The following is a 21,719-nucleotide window of genomic DNA, read 5'->3' as shown; positions in this document are numbered from 1 at the left end:
ATGAGGGGTAAGGACCAACAGCAAACCAACTGACCAGCATATCATGCACTTAGAGGAAAAGGCTGGACAAAGATAAATCCAACTGTTGCTTCAGCACTGCCAAGCCAGTATAATGCCTGTCTCATGGCTGAAGGGATCTAAATGCTGTTTTACTGCTCCTTATTTTGCAGCTCCTTGCAGGAGTGGGCAGGATAAAATGTATAAAATGTGTAGTATTTTGGGCATACTTCACAAAAAATAGTCCTAGACAAGAACATGAAATTAATACTAACAGGATTATCCTGAGCTGAAATTACCCAGCAAAAGAGCAGTATGAACATCAGCCTATAAAGGGAACACCTTTCTACTGCTAGCTTAATGCACAATATTTCCTACCTGTAATCTTCCAGATAAGAAAATCTTAAAGTACAGACAGCTGCAGGAAGAAAGTGTTTGAGAGCTTCAGAGCCTTTTCTAATTCTTTTATGTAAAGTGGAAAAATAGTCACTTTTCTATCCTTTTTTTGTTTCTTCTCTTCTCTGCATGTTCTTTCACCTGAAAGTTAGAGAGCCATCTAAGAAATTCCACACACTTATTGGATCAGGTTTAGGATAGATTAAAAAAAAATTATCTTAACTGGACAAAAGTAAATTTAAAAAAACAAACTGTGCACTGCTTAAATAATTCAGAATTTTTCTTCCAGATATTAACATATTGATAAATTTGTAACAAATATTCCAAAAGTGTAATTCATAGCTCTTATTTACTACATAGAAGTTATTTTCAGAGGAGTTGTGCTATTTAACTCAAACACTGTATTGCTTTTTCTTTCAATATAAGAGAGCTGAAAAATTGGCCATTTGAAGATGAGCTAAGGATCAAACTCAGAACTTTAGCTTTGAACAGAAACACAAGTATTTGGACAGGTTGTAGAGGGTGCAATATTAAATATCTTTGTCTTATTCTGATTTTGGTGTCAGAATGGAAAGTCCTATCGATGCTGTCACTGAGGCTGTATGAAACAGGCTCTCAGTATGAAATCCTGAACCATGTTGAAGATAGCTTTCAGAAGTCTAAAAAAACTGGCAAGGGAACAACTGGCTGTTGTATTTTAGGTCATTAAGTTATTTCTTCGTTTATTACAGTATAATTGCAACATAAACAATGTGTTCTTATTGCTGAGGACCAAACATCTTGAAAGAGAAAATAAAATAATACATCAACTACTAAGTCAAGCCAGTCATGCATATTTCCTCATTATGCAGACAAATTCACTGCAGCATAGATACAGAGAAGTCTCAATAAAATTTGAAATATTTTTATGTACTCCAAAAGTTCTACTTCTAATTCAAATGGAAATTTAGAAATCGTAGAACAAAAAACCAAAAATAGAAAGCGTATTCAAGTAATTTTCAGTTCTTTCCAGTAGAGCCAAAGCCACCTTCACCGCGTTCTGTATCATCCAGAGCCTGAAAGACATCAATTATGATAAGCTGGCTTAGTGCCTTAATTTGCCTTTTGTTTCTGTACAAGAGATATTATCTATCAATTACTTGTAACAACAGCTATAATTAAGAAACAAAAACTGTATGCAAGACTCTTTAGAATATCTTTTGCACAAGCTTGAACAAATGCTTGTGAGACAACCTTTTCTAGTATCTACTGAACTGCTCCTCAAAAACTCTGAAAACTTGCATAATTTTTTTTTTTTCTTTTTTGGTAAGTATGTACAAAGAATCAATCAGAATTTCATTCAGGTAGTACTGCTGCTATGCAGTTTTACCACTGAAAGTAATTTTAGCCAATATTTATTTATATAATAAATTTCCTCTTATATACAAGTATCTTAAACTAATAATCACTGAAAATGCAGAAATATTTTCTTTTGGCAACTTACTTCAACTTCTTCTAGTTCAGGATAATAAATGCGTTCACAGATGAGCTGGGCAATTCTATCTCCTTTTTTAACTGCAGAGAAGTTAAAATATTAGTTCCTTCAAAAAAGTGAACAATGAATACAGACTTTAAACAATCTTCTTTAAAGAGTATCAGAATATATTAAAAGTGAAAACACTTATTAGAAACCTATCTAAACAGATGTTAACAGACCCAGAAAAATACAGGTTAAGATAAACTTTTGTTTGGTCCTTTTGCTGTGATTGTCAGCAGCTGTACCAGTTCAAGGCCTTTCCATTCATTCCTGCTGCCATTCTCTGGCATCCTAAGTTCTGCATATGTGTAAGTACTGCAGAGATGGAAAGACAGCTGTATGGATAATGTAGCTCCTTGTATGAACTGGACCCAGGAATTTGGGGGGAAAAAGGCAAACTGATATATGGAAAACCGAGTTTTTCACTAATAACCAGTCTGGCTCACAGAACTTCCATAAGCAGCTTATGATGTGAAGATGCAGAAGAGGCCACAAAAGCACATCTCTTGCAACTGGGCACTGAAACTTAAAACCGACTTTTTGCAGAAAGACAGTGTAATAAAGAGAAAATCCTGTCTTTGTTACTCATGTTTCCCAGGATTCTGGAGAAAGTTTTTCTCAAATTGCTCAGCTAATTTTTTTTTTTTCAGAGAAAAGTAGTAACTTAATAAAAGTTACATTTCAGTACAGCTTGTGAATCTAAAGCTTAGCTAGGTAGGGATGTTTTGGTTTGCTTTTGTGGTGGTGTGGTGGTTTTGGGAGCAGTTTTTTTGAATGCTGCTTAATTAGCTATGAGTAGAATCTTTACATGTTCCCTTGACAGGACATTTTGAAATATCTGTGTTTTTGTTAACTGAGAGAATAAAAATGTTCCCAGCTAATTCTACCTCTGCATAAACTTTAAAAAATTCGTTTCTTGCTCCTAGTCAGATGGCTGAAAATAGGCTCTGCCAGGCTTAACACCTACCTTCAAACGTCTCCTTGCCAAAGTTGAACAGTACCACACCAACATTTCCCCTGTAATCCTCATCAATAACACCAGCTGTCACGAGAGAGAATTTGGAGAGATACCCAGTTAGTAAATGTCAGTGTATGAGATAACTAGATTAGATAAGGTTTAGATTAATAAATGATTACAGTATCTCATAATGACATCCTTTATATTTCTGATGCACAACTAACAATATATATGCAAATACTGAGACATCTAAAAATGCTTATCAGTCTTGCAAAAGGAACTGAAAACCACCATCACATGTCAAGAAGTGCTTTACCACTGTACTACTAATTTTAGTAGTAATACCTTTTCTGAAATCAAGTCAGCTGGACTAAATTCAGGTCCCATTTGTTCTGCTAACTTCAGCTTGTTCAGTGTCAAGCAGAAATCTGTTCTTAACTCTAATATTTCATTTGAGAGCTATGGATTTGCACAGATCCAAATCCTGTCCCTCTGGCAAGGTAACAGAATCAGAGCTGTAAGAAAATGACTGTCATATAGCTATATTCTAGTACCAAGACTATAAAACTAGCTTACTCTTGTATTTTGCATGACTGTATTAACTACATATTTCAGAAGATTGGCTACATTAAAGCAATTATATTCTGCTTCTTTAGAGTTTTTCTCTCAGATAGAGGAAATGTATTTCCAGTAGAAAACATGAGTTTGGGCCTCCCTGTGGTCCCAAATATGTATTTTGAAGTCTGCTTGCAGAAATAATTTACATACTAAAATTAAATGCCATTCCAAGACATTCCCCAGCTTATACAATGTAATTAGAGCTTACTAACACCAGAGGAAACTGTATTATGAGTGTACCTTGAAGTTTTAATGTTGAACCACAAAATGCACACTTAAGAATAAAAACCTATTTTTAAAAGTAGTTCCTTTAGCTTTTGAAAAAAAAATTGTAGTGCAAATGATCCCTAGTTACCCTGCAATCTATGCACTACATCCAGTATGGAAAAGGTATTTACACAGCATTCTTATATAATGTTTTGGATTAATCCAATGGCATTTCTTAACTTCCTAATTAAGGTGCTAGTAACCCTGGAAGTATCCCGATTTTTGAAAATTTAGAAAAACCTGCAACTTCAAGTTAACTTGCTGGATAAAAAAATAGAGAAACCAGCATGTAAGAAGCATCTGTAATGCCTAAACCACAAAGTAACTTCTATGGCAGACACTGTCTACAGAATTATGATATAGTTATTATTTTAAAAAATCAGTAATCTTTTTTATAATTAAGAACATTTTAACATAATTATGATGACCTGTCTCTCTCAGGTGTCACCCAGATATTTCCTTTTGCCAGAATCCCCAAGAAAAACCATCATTTATGTGGTTAGAATGTGAAACTAAGGTAATTCTGTGAGCATTACTTACCTAGTCTTAATAAAAAGAACAAAAAGCTTACCTCCAACATCTATGAAATGCTTTGCAGCTAAACCAGAACGTGGTGCTAGAAAAGAATTTTTTTTAATTATTACAATTTATTTCTTTAAAAAGACAGTATTTAAAGGTTATACAGTGTGTTTGCACAGTCTTGGCAATGACAATTGTTTCCACAGTCTTTTTAAGAGAAACATATTACAGGAATTACTGTAAGAGTTTACAAATATATTAAACAGAGTAACAGCTGCAACAGGCTACAATAAAATTGCAATTTTTAAGTAATGGAAACGTATCTTTATTTGACCTGCAATTGCAGAGTAGTTTTCTCCAGGGGAGGCAACTGGATCAGACTGTCTAATCTTGGTTTATTTTTGGTGACTATCACTGGTTCAGCATCATCTCAGAAGAATATTAGGTCAATCTATTTAAGTTATGAAGGAAAACAATACCTGGCAAGGCATTTCCAAAGCAGTATTATAAATATAAATTATGTGTGGGGATTTGGGTTTTTACTTACCTTAGCCCACTAGGATGAGGAACTAAAAATTACATGATCTTTAAAATTTTCTTCAGGATAAGAGAAATGCATGTGTTCTTTTACATAAAAGGACATGGCAAATTCTGATAATTTTCTTCCCCTGGAGTGGCTATTGCTTTTTTACTTTAAGAACTTATACATAATTCAGATAAAGAATGCACAAAATAAACAGAATATATTGTACAGGTTCTCTTAACTATTCTATGACAATATGTAATCAAATTCTACTACACTGATGCTCTGGGGTTTATTTTTAAGCAACCAGGGATGCATTTTCTGTATGTCACCTATGAGATTTTGTGATTTGAATTCTGAAACTGTATACAAATAATGAACTACTGTGGAGCCTATAAAGCTGTATGTAGAGTACAGATCATCCTTTGGTCACCTGACATACACCAAACCTCAAATGCATCTGACAACAGGTAACAGGAAAATACTGCAAGATTCAGTAAATCACACAGCCGTGTGGCATCCCCTTTTTTGTGTTGACAAATTCTGAAAGCTTTAGGCAGAATCTAAATGTGAAGATGGTGTCAAAGCTGTTCTAAAATGACTCTGCAGCCTTCTGACAGCTGTGTACTCACCTACTCGGCCATAGCATCCAGAAGGAAGCGCTATTTGAATGTCTGTTTTCACCACAGCCTTCTCCATGGGTGGTATCACACAGTCATAGGCACTACATTAAAAAAAGAAACACAAGTTTCTACAGAATATTTTTTAAAGTTTCTTTACTGTAACTTAAGGGACAAAATTACCCAGAATTAATCTGCCAGGGAATTTATACCATGAAATTTAAACAACAAATTTTACAGATTTGTGAAATTTAATACAGATCCTAAAACACAAGATGTTGCCTTTCTGATGGTGCTAGTTTAAGATTCCAGAAGTGGCATTTGAACAGCATACTTCTGCAATTGCCAGTTTCAAATGGTTTTTAATTAGTAAGATATATAAAAAAAAAAAGTTTAAAGTAACCATTAGGTGAACGTGGTTGTGCATTTTTTGTGCAATAGCAAAAACTTTATCAATAATACAATCTGATTAAGCTTTCTACAGCAGATAAACTAGTTGTAGTCAAAATTAATAATCTATTAAGTTAACTTTTAGGAAACAATTTTTTTTTTCTGAGCAGTCTGACAGTTCATGATTCACATGATTCTCCTGGAAACCCTGAACTACAGAGATTTTAAAAGCTTGCTGAAGCTACCCAACTGGAGGCCTAATGAAAAGCAGTGGTGACAATACTTGTCATGTCTTGACCTTGACAAAGAACTGGTTTTTAAATGCTGGGAAGCACTGAAAGGTTTTCTATAAAACACAGTTTTTCCAGGTCTACAGTGCAACATTGGAACAAGAACAAAAACAAACCTGGTGAGATGAAAGGGACAAAAAGAACAAAGGGTAAGGTGTGGTGCAGTAAATCTTCAGGAAAGAAGTCAGAGAGGTGAAGAGAGAAAAAGGCTGGTTATTTTACATAATACTACAAAAGGCAAGTTAGAAGTGGCAGCAGTAAAGTTGACTCGTTCAAAACTAGCGACTTACAGAAGCACTATGCAAACAGCCCCAAGTCTAGCTACAGGTATTCCTGAACATAATGAAAGCCAAGGAACAAGGGTCATTATTAATTCAAACAAACCAAAACCTAAGTCTGTACATCAACTCACGTGGCTTCCAGCTAGGAGCGCTAACAAACTGCTGCAAGGCCCTTTGCCAGGCAGCAACCCCGGAGCCAAGAGGAAAGTAGAAAAGCACAAGTGCTGGCAAGGAGGGCCCACATGCACTACCGCTTTTTCCTTTCACAGGAACGCAACCTGTCCAATGTGGGCACCAACAGCAATTCTGGATGCTCTGTCAAGCCTTACTTTTAGCCAACGGCGGCATCTGTGCCTCATGAAACCAATCCTATAACATGGCTGGACCACAGATACCAGGAAATGATCAGGGATGGAGCAGCGAGGAAGCTGTGACTACATCAGCTCTGGCCTCCACTCCTGCATGGCCAGCGAGACTGCCCGGGGGCTCAGCTCGGCAAGAGGCCGCGAGGGCCCTCTCGGCCGCCGGAGCCCCTGGAGTGCCCGGGGCTCGCCGAGCGGGGCGGCATCGAGCGCGGGCTCCCGCCGCGGGTGCCGTGCCCTCACCCTCCCTCACCTGTAAAGATCGTAGCCCGCAGCACGGGCGGAGCCCCGGGAGGGGGCGAAGGCGTTCTCGGACAGCTTGGTGAAGCGCAGCCGTGCGGAGACCTCTGCAGGCCCCGAGCCCTTCTGCCTCTTGCTGGGGGACGGCTGCGGCACGGCCTCGGAGGCGGGCATGGCTGAGGGAGCGGGACAGACGCTGTGAGGGACGGCCGCCCGCCCGCCGAAAACCCGCCAAAACCCGGCGCGGCCCACGGGGGCGGGAGCAAGGGGGGGGAACCGGCCCATCCGCGGCCTCTCCGCGCGCGGAGCAACCCAATTCCCCCCTCGGTGAGAATGGCCTCGCCCAGCTCCTCCTGGGCCCCCCGCGCCCGCACCGAGGGTCCCGCCCCGTGTGTCAGGCGGGGCTCGCCCATCGCCCCGCGCCGCGGCCGCCGCGTCACTGCCGGGCGGCCCCTGAGGGGCGCCGAGAGGCCACGCGGTGCGGCTGTGGAGCGTGTATCCCCCAGAGTCCCCGAGACCTGCGGGTTGGGCAGTGTGTGCTGCCCCGCAACTCCCCCACCCCTCCTTACAGCGCCCGCAGGGGTGCCGGAGCCACCGGAGGCACCGGGCCAACATAGCGCCGCCGCCGCTGCCGTGCGGGAAGCGCGCCACGGACCGCTAGCCCGGGCTCCCCGCCGCGGTCCGCACGGCTCACGGCTCACGGGCGGGGGAGCCGGCGCTCCGTTCTCCCCGTGCCCGGGCTCTACCTGCCGCGCAGCCCCGCGGGGAGCAGTCCGGCCCGCGGCGCTCCGGGTGCGGCGGCGCTGCCGCAGGCTCCGGGCGGACCGCGCGGGCTGCGCGGCGTTGCCGGGGGACGCGATTGCGGCCGCACGGGCGGGCGGGGCCGCGCCCGGCGTCCTCAGAATAGCCCCGGGGCTGTTCTTGTTCCCGCTCCGCACAGCCGCGTGGCAAACAGCCGCTGTCCTCCGCAGTGACTGGGTGCTTGGGGCTGAGAGGGACCTCTGGAGAACATCCAGTCTAGCCCTGCTGTTAAAGCAGATCTTCTTAGAGCACGTTGCACAGAGTAGAGGCAGAAAGAGACTCCTTCGGAAATGGTCAGGCCACGGCAGAAGTGTTTGCCTTACGAGAGGAGGACATTTCTTGACGATGAGGTGGATGGGAAAACCTGCCAATGCTAGGCCTGCCCTGTTCTTCTGTCTTGAAGCAGAAGATTGTTTCATTGTGTTTAATATGCTCTGCCATCTTGACATTCAATTTATTTCCCCTGCTATTTTTCCTATATCTATCTCTTTCTTTCTACATATCTATCTATATATAGATATATTCTACGGGACATATCTATATCCCTAGGACTAGGGAATTTCCTGACTTTCCCCATGGCTCTGCTATGGGCTGAAAAGTATCCATTGGATTCATAGTTTCAGAACTGTTCCTGGTGAGGCTAATGGAGTTATTTGACTGCATAACAGCTACAGATTTCTTGCTGGTCTAGATTTTGTCTAACAACTGGTCTTTGTGATTTTTTGTTTTAAACTCTCAAATGTGTGGGATTGTCTCCTTGCTATGTTACATTTTCTAAATGCAGCCAGATGGCAGTGAAACCTTTACTACACATTGCAGTTCAGTTGTGAAAGGTATTTTTATGAATGTTTCTTTTATTCTTGTTCAGTATTTTCAGTCTAAATATGAACTGTTTGAAGGAGAATATATATGTAACACAGACATGTGAAAAAACTACTGAAAATATTTTATGGCTTCTGATGTAAGCTATCCAAAAATTGAAGTTAATAGGAATTGAAGTTGTATCAAACTATTATAAATGTTTATTTATACAAGCAGGACTTCATGGAGTTTACAACTGCATCCTTCATTATAGCATAGAAAGGGACCAGACTGGCCAAACTTGGTGAGGCAGGCTGGGTTCTAAAGTCTGCTTGAGCTAGCCTGGAAGCCCATGAATAATAGAGAGGAGGACTCATCCAAAAATATTAAGGAGAAGGGACTCAGCTGAGTGACACTTGTTTCATTCCAGATCTTTACAAGGGGAATGCCCCCAGCCTTATGCTGGAAGTCTAAAACCAAATTTACCTTGGTTCTGGGAACGTGTTGCTTGCTCCATAGAGTCAGTAAACCTTCCAGCATTCCTGATTGCTGATTAGTACTGCTCTCCATCAGGCATTTCCTCCTGACTTTGAAAAACAATACTGAGATAAACTGAAATCATCTGCCTTTTTGCCTGGACTGAGAGCAGGAGTGGAGGCTGCTTTGTTGGACACAGGAAGAAACAGAGCCTCTTTCAGGGTAATAGTCACACAATTCTCCCCATTGAAGTTTTGTGTTAAAATGAGGATTTTTGTTAGAAGAAAACTGGCTTTAAAACAGCGACTTCCCACCCCATTCTTACTTAGCACAGCTGTCTCTTTCACAGTGATTAAGGTTTGTAATTTAAAAATGCTGTTATGATGTTGTCTGTTTATAATGAAACTCTATTTTTGATTGCATGTTTGCAGCACAGCATGGGGGTTGTGGAATTTTGCCATTGCTTTTTACTCTGTTCCAGACAACCTTAGTGTGTTTGATTTTGTTTGAAACTTAATTTCCTCTGATGAAGTTCCAGCCAATGGCATGACTGTGGGATATTGCACTTGTTTGTGGAGAATATGAGCTGCAACTTGCTGTATTTTTTTGTTTCCATTTCTCCTTGCAGAGCCAAGGCCAGTGTGAGGTGCTCCCTCAGCAGTGATGGCCACAGGGTCTCGATAGCCCACACAGCTGCCAGGGGGCTGTGCCCTAGGTACCAGCATGGACAGATTTTTCAACAGTGGCCTGACCTCTGCTGAAGCACAACACTTGCAAAACCTTGACTTTCCTCATCTGTACTGAGTCACTCATTTAGCAAAGAGCTGCAGCACTGAAGGTTTTTGTTCTGCTGCCAAGAATTGTAGAGGTAACAAGGGAGACAGAGCAGGATCTTGGAGTCATCCACACTCACTTCCTTGAAGTCCAATAGCACCAAACCACCAGAGGAAGAAGTTTGAGGGAGACCCCTGAAATTCAGGCTGAAAATACTGATGGTTACTCACATTCTGTTCCCCCAGCTTTGCCGACAGGTAAGGGACCTCTGCCTGAGGAGAGGAGACAAACAGCTGAGGGGAGTTAAGTGAGTCAGTAGTAGCCAAGACTGCTTGTAGCTGTTTGCCCCATATGTACAACTGCAGTGCAGATTCCTTTACCTGTTGATGTCTCTGGTTTGTAAACTAATGATCAGGTGCTGAAACTGCTTTTGCTGAAAAGATCTTGAAATCCCATATGGAATTAGAGAAGAAGAGAGAAAAAATGATAGGTCTAGGTTTTTTGAGGATTAGTGTTGCTTAGTCAGGAAAGCTTTTGGTAGGATTTTTCAAAGATGTAATGAAAATTGCTGAGGTTTAAGACTGATGAAATTTCCTATGCTGGTGGCTGGAGCTCTGTACTTTGTGATGATGAAGATTGAGTGGAAACTCCTTCGAGTGTGAAGTAGGATAACAACTTGTTTTTGCAGTGTAGTTACAGTTGTTAATCCTCACAATGCAATGCATTCTTGGTTAGGTAGCTCTTCTACTTGCATTGTTGGGTAGCTGATTTAAAAATAAAATAAAGAAACAATCCCCTCAGAAAGAATCTCTGTTGTGATCTAGTGAAAAACACATTGGAAGAATACTGTTCTGGACAGCATAATTTGGACTGTGCTTTAGGGGTATGTGATCGAGATGGGCAACTTGCCAGTGATTTTAAAAAGATGTAAGGAAAGTGTAGTCTCTCAACTATGATGAAATGCCTTCTGTAATACCTGTTGGAGCTCCACTAACATTAGGAGAGAAAGGTAAGATTCACTGATGAGAGGAACAGTAGTAGATCATTTTAACAGCCCTTAGGCACAAACTTAGCTGTGCGGGATGCCTAGGCTTTTGAACAAAATTCAACATATTCTTTGTCTTCGCTTCATAGCAATGGTATTTTCACACTTAAATGTCCCTGGTCACTTTACCCATGCTTGCTTTTGTTGTGACTGACCTAATCCAACCTAAACTATATAAACTTGTAGAACTGGTAGTTGATATAATCTAAAAATGTGCTAGACAGCATTAGAGCTGTATTTTTTCCGAGGGATGTTAGACATGTAATTAATTTAGTTACTAACTTGATGATTAAAATAGAAACAATCCCCAGTCATATGCATAGTTAAAGGGCTTAACAGAGGTGTAGAATTCCTCCAGGTCCTTGTGTAGGTTGTGATAAGAAGCCCACAAAGCCTAAGTGGAGCCTCCCTAAAAGCTTGGCTTTGGCTGGGTGCCACTGAGGTTGTATCTGTATGAGGCAGAGAGCATGGTGTCCATTACAATTCTACAAGGAGCTGCAAGGACCTGGCAGCATGCAGCAAGCTCCTGTATCACTGCTGACATCACTGTGAAGGATAAAAATAATCTTGTTTTGCAGGTGCAGAATGTGAGCTTTGGTTTGCTCAGAGTTGTGCAGGAAGTTTGGTAGATGGAGGAAACTTCTGTGTAATGCAGTTAGATTGTAAAATGATCCTTCAACCTGGTTGTAAATGTGTCAGAAGCAAAGGAAGAATATGATGAGAAAATATCAATATTTAATATCCTGCCTTTAATAGAGAAAATGAAGCATGGATTACTGGGCTACATTACCATGTTCTGCTGAATTGCTACCGTTGAACTCAGAAGAAATATGAATATTAAATATTTGTCATTTTTGGAGACAAAGTGCTAAACCCACTACAAGTTAAATTCTAATAATTCAATCAAGATGGAAGCTGAGACTTGCTTTAAAATATACATTTGGTGAAATTCAGGGTTCCCTGGCTTTCATGAGGCTTTCATGTTGGTTGATCTCTGCAAAGGAGTTGCAGGACTACAGAAAATAAATAAATGTTACTTGATGGTCTTTAATTTAAATAGTGCTTACACATAGGATATAGCTTTACCCATTAAAAAGAGAAGCTGTTTTTCTTGACAGCTGAAATTATAAAGTACCATAACATTGCAGAGTAGAAAATAGAAAAATTACACAACTTAATGAATTGCCTTTATTTTAAGTTAGTGTATAATTAATATTATTTAGGAAGTCAAAAAAGAGAGAAATCTTTTCTATAAATCAAAAGTAAGGCATTCAACTCAGCTAATGAGTTTTTGTTTTCTAATCACATAAATCACTGTACTTATTTTCCCAATGTATAATGTCAGATTGTATTAACCATAACATTCATAGCAAAAATTGTCAGAATATTTAGTGTTTTACTAATTTTTTTGTGAAATTTACTTACAACATTTAATTATTTAAATCACGCATTCCATTGCATGTCAGAGCTTGAAAATGCATTATCAAGTCTTGTAATAAAGTCCATCTTTTTATATATCTAATTTTTTTGTGAATAAATTAGAAGTGTTTGAATTAATTTAAATTAGCAGAACATTTTAGGTAAAAGCATCTGCTGTAGGCATAGGTCTTAATTTGGTAATATTACAATAAAAAATCATTGCATGTATTCTACTTGCATTTAGTTAATTCATGAGTTACACCTGATGGATGCCATACAGGTTTTTGTCTCACAAGTTGGTGCATTTCATTTTAATCCTACTGTGTGCCCATTAGCAACTATGCTAGTGCAGTTTGAAAAAAAATATTTAGAGATTTAATCCTTTCTGCTTTATCACAGTAAATTTTTGCTTTCTAGGATAAATATCAAAAACCTTTTAATACTTTATAAATCAGAAGAATTTTTTCTTTGTGTGCTCAAAATATTTGCTGTCTCATATGACATATGAGTAGATTTTCCTTCTTTTGCCTATACTGGAGTTAAACACCGGAAGGGACCATTTACATTTTTTTTTCTAATTCTTTGCTTTGGATTTTTGAAAAAAATCTGTCAATTATTAAAAATTTAGATTGGCATTAAATGAGTGTGTCTTTGATGAACCATTGCCATTAAAAACATAGCTATTGGAACCAAGCAAGGCATGTTCCAGGCACTGATGTTTTTCTAAGAATAGAAAGTCAGTACATTTTTGTGGTTGCCTCTGACCATTAAGACTGGAGGAAGGTTCTTGGAGAGAATTTCTAGCCAAGCCATGTACAGGTAATCAGACACTGCTCCTTTTCTTGCCACAGGGAGGCTCCTGTTTGGGCAGAGGGAAAAATATAATTATCATTATGAAGGCAGGGTAGCCCAGGCTTCTCATTAAATACTAAGCAGAAAACATTACTGTTCATATAAAACTCTGATATAATTACTCTGCAAGATTGTTTTCATATCATTAGGCCTTAATTTGCAAACCCTTGCTCACCTGACTGTACTGGGTATGAACTGCTTTTGATTGTTACCTCAAACTGGTAAAGAATATTTTTGGGGTCATAAAACTCACACATAGTATGATTGTTTAAAAAGGATAAAAAGCCAACACATGAACAATTTTGCTGTCCATCAGCCTCTTTTCTGATCTGCAGATGCTGTGAGATGGGAGTTTTAAAATTTGGGTCAATTTGTGGTAAGCACTATATGACCATCCCTGTTTTTGAGACTGAATTAATAGAACTGTAGAGGTTTATCTGTGCATCACAAGTGCAAGCTAACTTATTGAAGCTGTGTATAAAAAATGTGTCTGTAAATAAAAATAGATTCTGGAAAGGGCCTTTTTTGGTAATTTTATTGGTAGCCTCTTTTCCTTTATACAATTGCTTCATCACAAGGAAAGATTCATACTCAGTGCAGTCACAGAGAAGCATCAGTCCTCCAGAAGGTACTTAAAAGATTACTTTGTGCTCAGTGGATTAACACAAGGGTTTCTGTAGCTCCAGTTCAGAATCCCATTACACATTATTCTTAGAATCAAAAATCTTGCAACTCACAGGACAATGAGGTTGGCTGCTCTCGAGTGCTCTTGTAAGAGTTCATTCAGACGGACTTGGCGATAACTCTGATTAAAACACAACAGGAAAAGAAAAATACCAGTTAGGTCAGTGATCCTCAGCTCTGGTGCCTTATGGACTTCCACATTCCTCCTTGCCTGCAAGATTTTCTGCTGTTGCTTTGGCAGCACTGGAAGCCAGGTCCAGAGTCTCAGCCATGGCAAAATATGGGGCTATGCCACACTTTTTGATTGGTGTAGTTATATTAGGGCCTCTCTAATGGTTCACCCCATGTAAGGTTTCCTGGGGATAGGGATTATTTTTGTACTGAACTTACTTTATTATTGAGCTCAAGCCCTCGATATTTTTATGGCTTAACCACAAGTCACAGGGAACAAGAGACCAGGGCAGGTTTATGTTAGATGTATCTTAACTGATTTTTGTAAATTATTTTCTCTTTTCCTGGAGAAAGTAAAAAGATTTTTCTCCATTCAGATCTTAAATTTTCCTTCTTTACGAAAGTGTCACTGTTCTTGTTATATAGGTAAGAACCCTCATAATGTAGCCAGCTGTAACCTCATGAGAATAATCCTATAACATCACCCTTTGCTTGTGCTGCCAGGTTTTTATCTGTTGAATTGTAAATGTGTTCTAATGTCCTCTGTAAATTCCCAGAACTGCCCTACTTCTGAAGGCAAGGGGCATGTCTTTCCAGATGTGTAAGCTAAACTTTTTGTTGTTCTTGTTTTACAGAGTAATTTGGCATTTTCATATTGCTGTTTCTCTTCAACTCTTGAGGAATTTTTCCGGTTCCTTAATTAGTGACCTAGACCAGACCAAGCTTAATCACATTTTTATTCTGTTGTATCCTCACTTGTTCTGCATGTGTTTTAAGGGCTCCAAGTCTCACTTTTTGGTAATTTAAAGTGAAACTAATTCTAAGGATTTCTGCCCATAGCTGACTATATAACCTTATGCTGATTATCAGCTCCATGATGTGGGTAGCACAGTGAGCAGTCAGTCTGCTTCCCAGCTGCTGCAGTCAGTGGTCTTGTGTGATCTTAAATCATTATTGATTTCTGCTTATGTTAATATGTCAGGCTGTGACTTCTGGCAGCTCTGAGCTCATCCTTGCTCTGTTGAGGAAGTTACCAGGACCATAAAGTGGAGATAATTAAACTCTCAGTGTACTCAGGGTAATTCCACAGGAACCATAACTAAAATTGTAGATTAATTCTCTGTGAGTTAGAGGAGAACTTGTCTCAAGGGTGAAAGAGTTTGCATCCTTTTGTCACTGGCCTGATGAAGCTGGTGGTTCATTGGGAAAAATGTATTTTTCCAACAAATATAAAGAGCAGACTGGGCTGTAATTGACCCAGTGGATCAGCCAGCATCAGCCTTGAAGTTCCTCTGAACTGCAGGAGAGCTCCTGCATGGTAGAGTGGTTTAGTCTTCACTCTGCCAATAAGGTAAGAATTCATGCTCAACCCTGCCTTTGGAGAAATTTCTAGTTTAGTTGAAGTGTCTGGATGCAGTTCTAAATTGCCCAAAGAGGTGAATGTTTGGAACTGCATCCTTTGAGTCAAGCTCCAAAACAGTGGAGCCATTTAATAAACCTCAGCAGACTCAATTATCTCAGGCTCAGTGCAGTAACTGTGGCTTCTGGTTCAGAGGTGGTTTTCATCTGGCTGGCTTTGATGTGGGCAGAGCTTCTCATCAGCCTAGAAAATACTGTGTAAGCATGCCAAGGTCTGAGAGAGCTCAATAATGCAATTATAACACACCTCTGCAGTGTTTACAATATAAATCCAATCTGTAAATATCAAATACAGGTTTGTACATATCATGTTTCTAATGCCATATCTGGTATTTCACTTTTTCTTACTAATCGCTTCAAACATCTGGAGGGTAAGAAAAGGGGCATATGTAAAGAGGTATGTAGGCAAGGCTTTACCTTCTCCTTGAATGCTTCCAGCTCTGCATCTGTAATTTTCCATGGAGCCTCTCGCTTTAATTTCTCAGCAGTTGTGATATCTTTGCAGCTTTCGTGGAGGCGATATGGTTCAATCATCTCTTCAAAGAATTTCCAGCTGAAACAGGAATTACAAAGGAGGCCTTGCTGCAGGGTATGAACTCACTAACTTATTTCACAGTCACTGTGTATGACGGGCCTCACTGATAATAATTATAGCTGAAAACATGCAAAATCTTTAACTATTCTTTGCTATATTGTGCCCCAAGTTATATCTGTGCCACTTCTGTATGTTTGGGTTATTTGAGAAGAATTAAAAGGTTATATGAGGATAATTAAACACTGCATTTAGCAGAGAATTTTCTGTGTTATTCTGGTTCTAGCAAAAATACTGAAATGGGTTTTACAGTAACTGCAAACTGCAGTATATTGGTTACTAATATTAACAATGAATATGGGTCTCCTTGTTTATTGTTTTAGCACTAACTGGACCAATCATGTCACTGAAATGGTTTTACTGATGGTTTTAATGCAATGGATAAACAGGTGATACAAATTCCTGTGACAAGGGGCAGAAGGAAACATTGTAGGGTTTTTTTTTTGCTATATGTGTACTCAGAATTGCATTCAGATTTTCTCTAAATTTCAAGTTGTTTCTTGAACTTTTGAAAGTTTTCATCTGGAGAACCTTATTGTCCTTCAGTACTTCCTTGCTTGCCCATTGTTGAAAATTTCTAGTATGCCACAGAGACCTCGGGGAGTTTCTTTTGTGTGGATGTGAGTGTATTTCCCTGAGGACTTGGTGCTGATGGGCCTTGTTGTGGCAGACTGGGCACAGGCTAGCCTTGGCTGTATGGCCAGGAAGCCAAAAGATGGGTTAAAGGCTGTGACATGCAGCACTTAGAGTTGCTGTTGCTAAATTGTCAGAGTTTGTCAACATCCTTATTGTCTCTTTCAGTATGTAAAATAGTGATAATCCTCTTATTATTAGTGAAATAGATGGGGTGCCAGCTGGAAGAGAGATCCAGTGGGTCTGTCTAGGAAGTGTCTGGCATAAAACTGATTTGTTCAGTTCAGATAGTGCTGATGCAGCAAACGTGTGTGGTTTTTTATGTTGATGCCAGATATTAATTCTTTTTGATACCTTATGTAAAATCGCTGCATTGTACTAGAGGAAAAACAAGCTATGTATTGTACAGTTCTTTATATGATTAAAAGGTTTTACCTGAGAGATCAAGAGGACACTTAAAAGGAGACTTTAGGTATCTAGTTAGAAAACCTTTATATTCTTTATCTGCATTTCTTCAGTCCAAATCTCCAGTGGTCCATAGAAACTCTGGTGAACCCTGTATTGTTTTTGCAAAGTTCTGTGTGTGTGTAGAAACAGGACAGAGAATGATGAAGAGCCTAATCTGGGATTGCACTTGAACCCAGCGGGAAGGCTTTGGTTGGAGTAAGGGATGGGATGGCAGAGAGTATGGTAAGGTGGGCACATTTATGGAATTTTAAGATTAAGCAATACTGTGAATTGAATTTCGGATTCAGTTATCACCTGAACAGCCTGCTGTATACTTTTTTCTACATAAGCAGAACAAATAGACAATATCTATGGAGATATGTTTTCAAAAACAAGGACTTTAATATTTGGTTTGTTTTTTAAATTTAACTAATACAGTTGGAGGTGGAGCTTTTTGAGCATTGTTTTACCAACTTCCTAACCTCTGCTTAAGAGCATTAATTATGTAGATAAGTTAATTTTTAAAACTATTAAGCCTTCATTATATCTGAATGATAGGGGAACATTATAGTATTGACCTCATGGGAGAGAGGAAGTATGCTTGTGTTTGACCAGAAAAATGTTGTGAAGTTATTGTAAAACCCAGAAGGCTGAGTTGACAGTTATGGCAAATTTACAGGAGAATTGTGACTGACTGGAGTCTATTGCAGCCTAAATAAATACGAGAAGTCATCACAAAATGTCTGTTAAATTTAGTGGCTTATAAGTATGGTGTCTAATTAGTCTTTACAACATAAAGAAAAAGACTACACATGGTTTTGACCCTTTAAGCTGTGCTTGTTAAAAGGTTCTTTTCTTTTTCCTGCTGTTGGTACTTAGAAAATTATAACAATGAAGTGTCAGTGTTATTTTCTGTATTGTGCTTTGTTGTTTTTTTTTTTTCTTTTAATTTTCTACATGAAAGAAATAAGCTCTAGATAAAGGCTAGCTACTAAATAGTGGATTTTGGTAATGCTTCTTACCTCTCTTTGTTGGGCTTTATATTGATATCACAAATGATATTAATATCAGCAAATTTTATTCTGAATTTGCTTAGGAGTGAAGCCATCCTGAAAACAAAAGAGAGAATGTTTTATCACTGTACTTTGGAGTGCCTTATATCAAAGAACACTTGTAAATGAGTTAGACAGCTGCATTTTATATCTTGTCTAACTATATGACAAATTACTTTAAATGTTTTAGTGTTTCAATTTCCAGTTACAGAACTGGATTAATGTGATTGCTGTAGCATAATTCATTTAACTGATGATTGATGAAAAATCACAAAATAGAAAGAAATTAATAGCAGACAGAGGATGTTTACATTTTGGGAAAACAATGATACTCAAAGTATTCCCAAAGGCTTGAGTTATAAAGGAAGAATGGTCAATATACAGTAGGTCAGAATTCTCTAAGATTTACAGAAGTCTTCTGTTACTCTGTTACTGTCAGAATGTTGTGGATGGAGTTTTACAATACTGGTAGTGCATGTGTTGGTGAAAATTTGGTCCAGAAAGTCCAATACTTAAAGAATCTTCATCTTTTTCATTTATGAATTTGTATTGATCCACTCACATGTTGTCTTTACACATGTTCATTAAAAAATAATTTGCTTTTCTGCCCCATTTGGCAGAAGGAATAGTTTATACTTTTTTGTGTGTTTGTGCTGAGGATAGAGAGGTTTAACTAGGTCACTTTTGCCTTTGTTTAAACCCATGGTTGGGATCTTGTGGTTCTTATGCACACCTCCTTCTCCCACCTCCTTTTTTCTTTTTTTTGTTTCTATTTTTGGTATGTAAGCTTTGGATTTTGAAAAGGTCAGAGAGTTCCTCAGAGCAAACCACAGTACAAACACATATTTGTTTATGACCTGAGAGTTTACTCTTTCTTTTTAATGTATTTATATAAAAAGAACATACAGCTTTTATAAATCTTGATGTCCCTGGTGGCAATGCCTGTTTTGAACATGATAAAGAGTAAAATCTCAACTTCTGTGAAAAGGTTTTAATATTTGGGGAATTACATGCTAGTAAAAATCCAGTTAAATTTGACTTCTGAATTCAAAATACATGGCTGAAATTGTACTTGGATGATTTTGTATTGGATCTGCCTAGGGAATGGAGGAATCACCCAGCCCAGATTTGTCTCTTTGAAGGCTTTTACATGTAGGCCACGTTTTGAGGAAGGCTGGTGTTTAGGTAGCAATACAGACACATAAAGCTTTCTTGGGGACAAGCTGTGTCCTTCTCAGCTGTCCTGACCATGCTGTTTACTTGGGCCTGTGGGGGACAAGCAGTGTGGGCAGGTGTCAGAACTGCCTCCGTGGAAACTGTCATGTTTTGACAAATCCCATTTTCAAAACTTCCTTCTTGCAGCAAAATCAGGTGACTAGAGAGTTCAGGTTCAGGAGCCTGTTTGCAATCCTGAGCAGCCAAAACTGGGCAGACTCTGGACAGGGGACAGAGAACACTTCCCAGCAGGTCCTTGAGCAGCTCTAGGGCTTTTTTAACCTAATTATAAGGATAGTTGTACAAACACTTGTGAATCTCTTCTGCAGAGGTACATGAACTTTAGGGTAATGTTTAAAATGGATGGAACCACAGTGAAGTTTGCTCTATGCATTCCCTTTTCTTTAAGGGGGTATCCTGTGGCAGCTGCCTTTCCAAGGCACTGTGTTGTAATCCTAGTTAAGCTGGTGATTCTAACCCCTGTCTTTGCACCTCTCTCACTTGTTTGCCCCTGGAGTTTTGGCTGGAGATGTTTTTAATTTTCTACATGGTGCTTCTGCTCTTTGTTAAGCAGTCACTAACTTTCATCCCAAACTGAGCTGCTTCCACTGGTGCTGAAATGGCTGTGCCTGTAATGTGTAAAGTGCTTAGGAAGGAAAGGTCCTACCTCCAGTGGTGATAAAAATAAATTTATATTAGTACCTTTCATTTGCTCAAAGATAAATGATGATTATGAAATCTAGACTTTAAAACACAGAGTAAAATCAACTTGACCTTAAGTTGATTAACTTGCACTTTAACTTCTTTATATTTTACCACAGTTAATCACATTTATGTGAGTTATCTGTCCATGCTATTTGCATGGGAGAGCTTCATGTGCAATTTCACTTCCTGTTACCTGGACTATCTCATGTAAATCCCATAAAAGTAATTATATTCTCATTACAGAGTGCAGACTGCTCTTCTCAGAGAAGGGAATATGAGCTATTAATGGGAAAAAGTGCTGGATGTGAGTTTCCTTTGGTAATTACCATTTGCAGAACCTTAAGGGCTATGCCATAAGCTTAACACCTTTCAATCAAGTATGTTTTTTTTTCATGCTGCCCACAGTACCACAAACCAGTTGTGCTGAAAATTTCCCAATTTCCTGCTGTATATGCACTATATTCAGCATCAATTCTAATTTTTTAAACAAATGAGACAAATAAAGTTATATTTACACTAGTTTTTCTTCTTCAATCCTATTGACTTTTCCTCCAGTGAAGATCCTTAATTTACAATTCTTCCACTTCTTCCTGATAGTTAGAATGTAAGGAATTAGGATTGTTAGACCTGGAAGAACACAGAAAATTGGAAGAATATCAAATGAAGGCATTGTATGGTAAAAATTCCATCTTTCACTTCAGCAGTATTGGATGCAAGTTAATTTTAAAATATTTAAGGCTGACATAAAGTTGATTATGTAAACTTAATAAAATCAGTTTTATGCAACTTCAAGTCTGTTTTTATATTTGGTAACAGAGAACTCTCTCTCCCTGTGATTCTTACTCAAATTCCTTACCTCCATCATCGAACAGCCACCAAATGTCAATTGTACCTTTTCCTTGCTTCTTTTTAAATTGAGTGCTGGCTTCTAGCAGCCTCTGATTGAATTCACCCACGTGCATTGACTGCATGGTGTTAATGGTGCTCTCTGTAATGAGAAAGAAAAAAATGTGGAAGGATGTCTGATAAGTGAGGCAATAAGTAGCTTTAGGGAGCCAAATGGAGGGAAAGCTTCTGGAAAATGAACTGTTTCTGACATAATTTCTGCCCTTTAAATCTGAAAAAGAAGGTACAGAGTATATGCTTTGGACTTCTAATTTTCTCATACACACAAACTGGTGCTTGTGTAAGACATTGTCACTAGACTATAACATTTTGAAAAAGGTTACCTGATTATTTGTTCTCTCTCTTTTTAGTAAATGTAAAATTCACTGGGGCCTTAAAAAGCAACTGGGAAATATCTGATAGATTTTAGAAGTAAATGTGTCATTTTGCATCATTTACAAGCTCAGCTCTTTTGTTAAATACAGAGCTCCCTGAAAGGTACAGTCAGAGTGGATGAAATGAGCTGATGGGGTGCAGGGGTAGCATAGGTGAAGCTGCAAGTTAGAAAACACAAGCACATATGGCTATTTCCCTATGCTGACATGGTCCCTGGTAATTGGAAATAAATTTTGGTTCCTGCTGTTTGCTTGGCTGGCTTTAAAAGATATAGTCTTGACTCTCTACTAACAATACCTTCTCTCGTTCCACATTTGGAGGCCTCTGGCTTTATTACTGCTTCTCTTAATGATTTCAAAGAGGTGGTGTCAGAG

The 21,719-nt window shown here is 39.0% G+C and overlaps 2 protein-coding genes across 7 annotated transcripts in view; both read right to left on the bottom strand.

Moving 5' to 3' along the window:
- Positions 1 to 1,081: 1,081 nt before the first annotated feature.
- On the bottom strand, positions 1,082 to 7,882 carry DUT (deoxyuridine triphosphatase). 3 transcript variants are annotated; one of them, XM_030280931.4, is made up of 7 exons: positions 7,724 to 7,882; positions 6,991 to 7,153; positions 5,427 to 5,518; positions 4,324 to 4,368; positions 2,877 to 2,951; positions 1,877 to 1,947; positions 1,082 to 1,448 (listed from the first exon to the last, which is right to left on the bottom strand). In XM_030280931.4, the coding sequence occupies exons 2-7, from the start codon at positions 7,149 to 7,151 to the stop codon at positions 1,392 to 1,394; spliced, it is 501 nt and encodes a 166-aa protein (XP_030136791.1). In that variant the 5' UTR covers positions 7,152 to 7,153; positions 7,724 to 7,882; the 3' UTR covers positions 1,082 to 1,391.
- A 4,016-nt stretch (positions 7,883 to 11,898) lies between these two features.
- SLC12A1 (solute carrier family 12 member 1) overlaps positions 11,899 to 21,719 on the bottom strand; it is a 45,467-nt gene continuing 35,646 nt past the window's right edge. For all 4 annotated transcript variants that reach the window (XM_072934182.1, XM_041718311.2, XM_072934183.1 and 1 more), the window contains 6 exons: positions 20,921 to 21,052; positions 20,580 to 20,691; positions 18,115 to 18,201; positions 15,838 to 15,973; positions 13,884 to 13,951; positions 11,899 to 13,153 (listed from right to left, as the gene is read on the bottom strand). In XM_072934182.1, coding sequence (XP_072790283.1) covers positions 13,018 to 13,153; positions 13,884 to 13,951; positions 15,838 to 15,973; positions 18,115 to 18,201; positions 20,580 to 20,691; positions 20,921 to 21,052 — 671 coding nt within the window. In that variant the 3' untranslated portion in view covers positions 11,899 to 13,017. The remainder of the gene's footprint in view (positions 13,154 to 13,883; positions 13,952 to 15,837; positions 15,974 to 18,114; positions 18,202 to 20,579; positions 20,692 to 20,920; positions 21,053 to 21,719) is intronic.

The sequence above is a fragment of the Taeniopygia guttata genome, chromosome 10, assembly GCF_048771995.1.
Source record: "Taeniopygia guttata chromosome 10, bTaeGut7.mat, whole genome shotgun sequence".
Lineage (NCBI taxonomy): Eukaryota > Metazoa > Chordata > Aves > Passeriformes > Estrildidae > Taeniopygia > Taeniopygia guttata.
The sequence above is the reverse complement of the archived record's forward strand: the minus strand, read 5'-3'. Positions and strand labels throughout refer to the sequence as shown.

Coding starts and splice junctions, on each gene's coding strand:
- DUT (XM_030280930.4), bottom strand. CDS start 7,592: ATGTTGGCCCGGTGCCTCCGGTGGCTCCGGCACCCCTGCGGGCGCT. Junction 7,154..7,546: donor CCGGCACCCCTGCGGGCGCT/GTAAGGAGGGGT, acceptor CCGCTCCCTCAG/CCATGCCCGCCTCCGAGGCC. Junction 5,519..6,990: donor GCGGGCTACGATCTTTACAG/GTGAGGGAGGGT, acceptor TTTTTAATGTAG/TGCCTATGACTGTGTGATAC.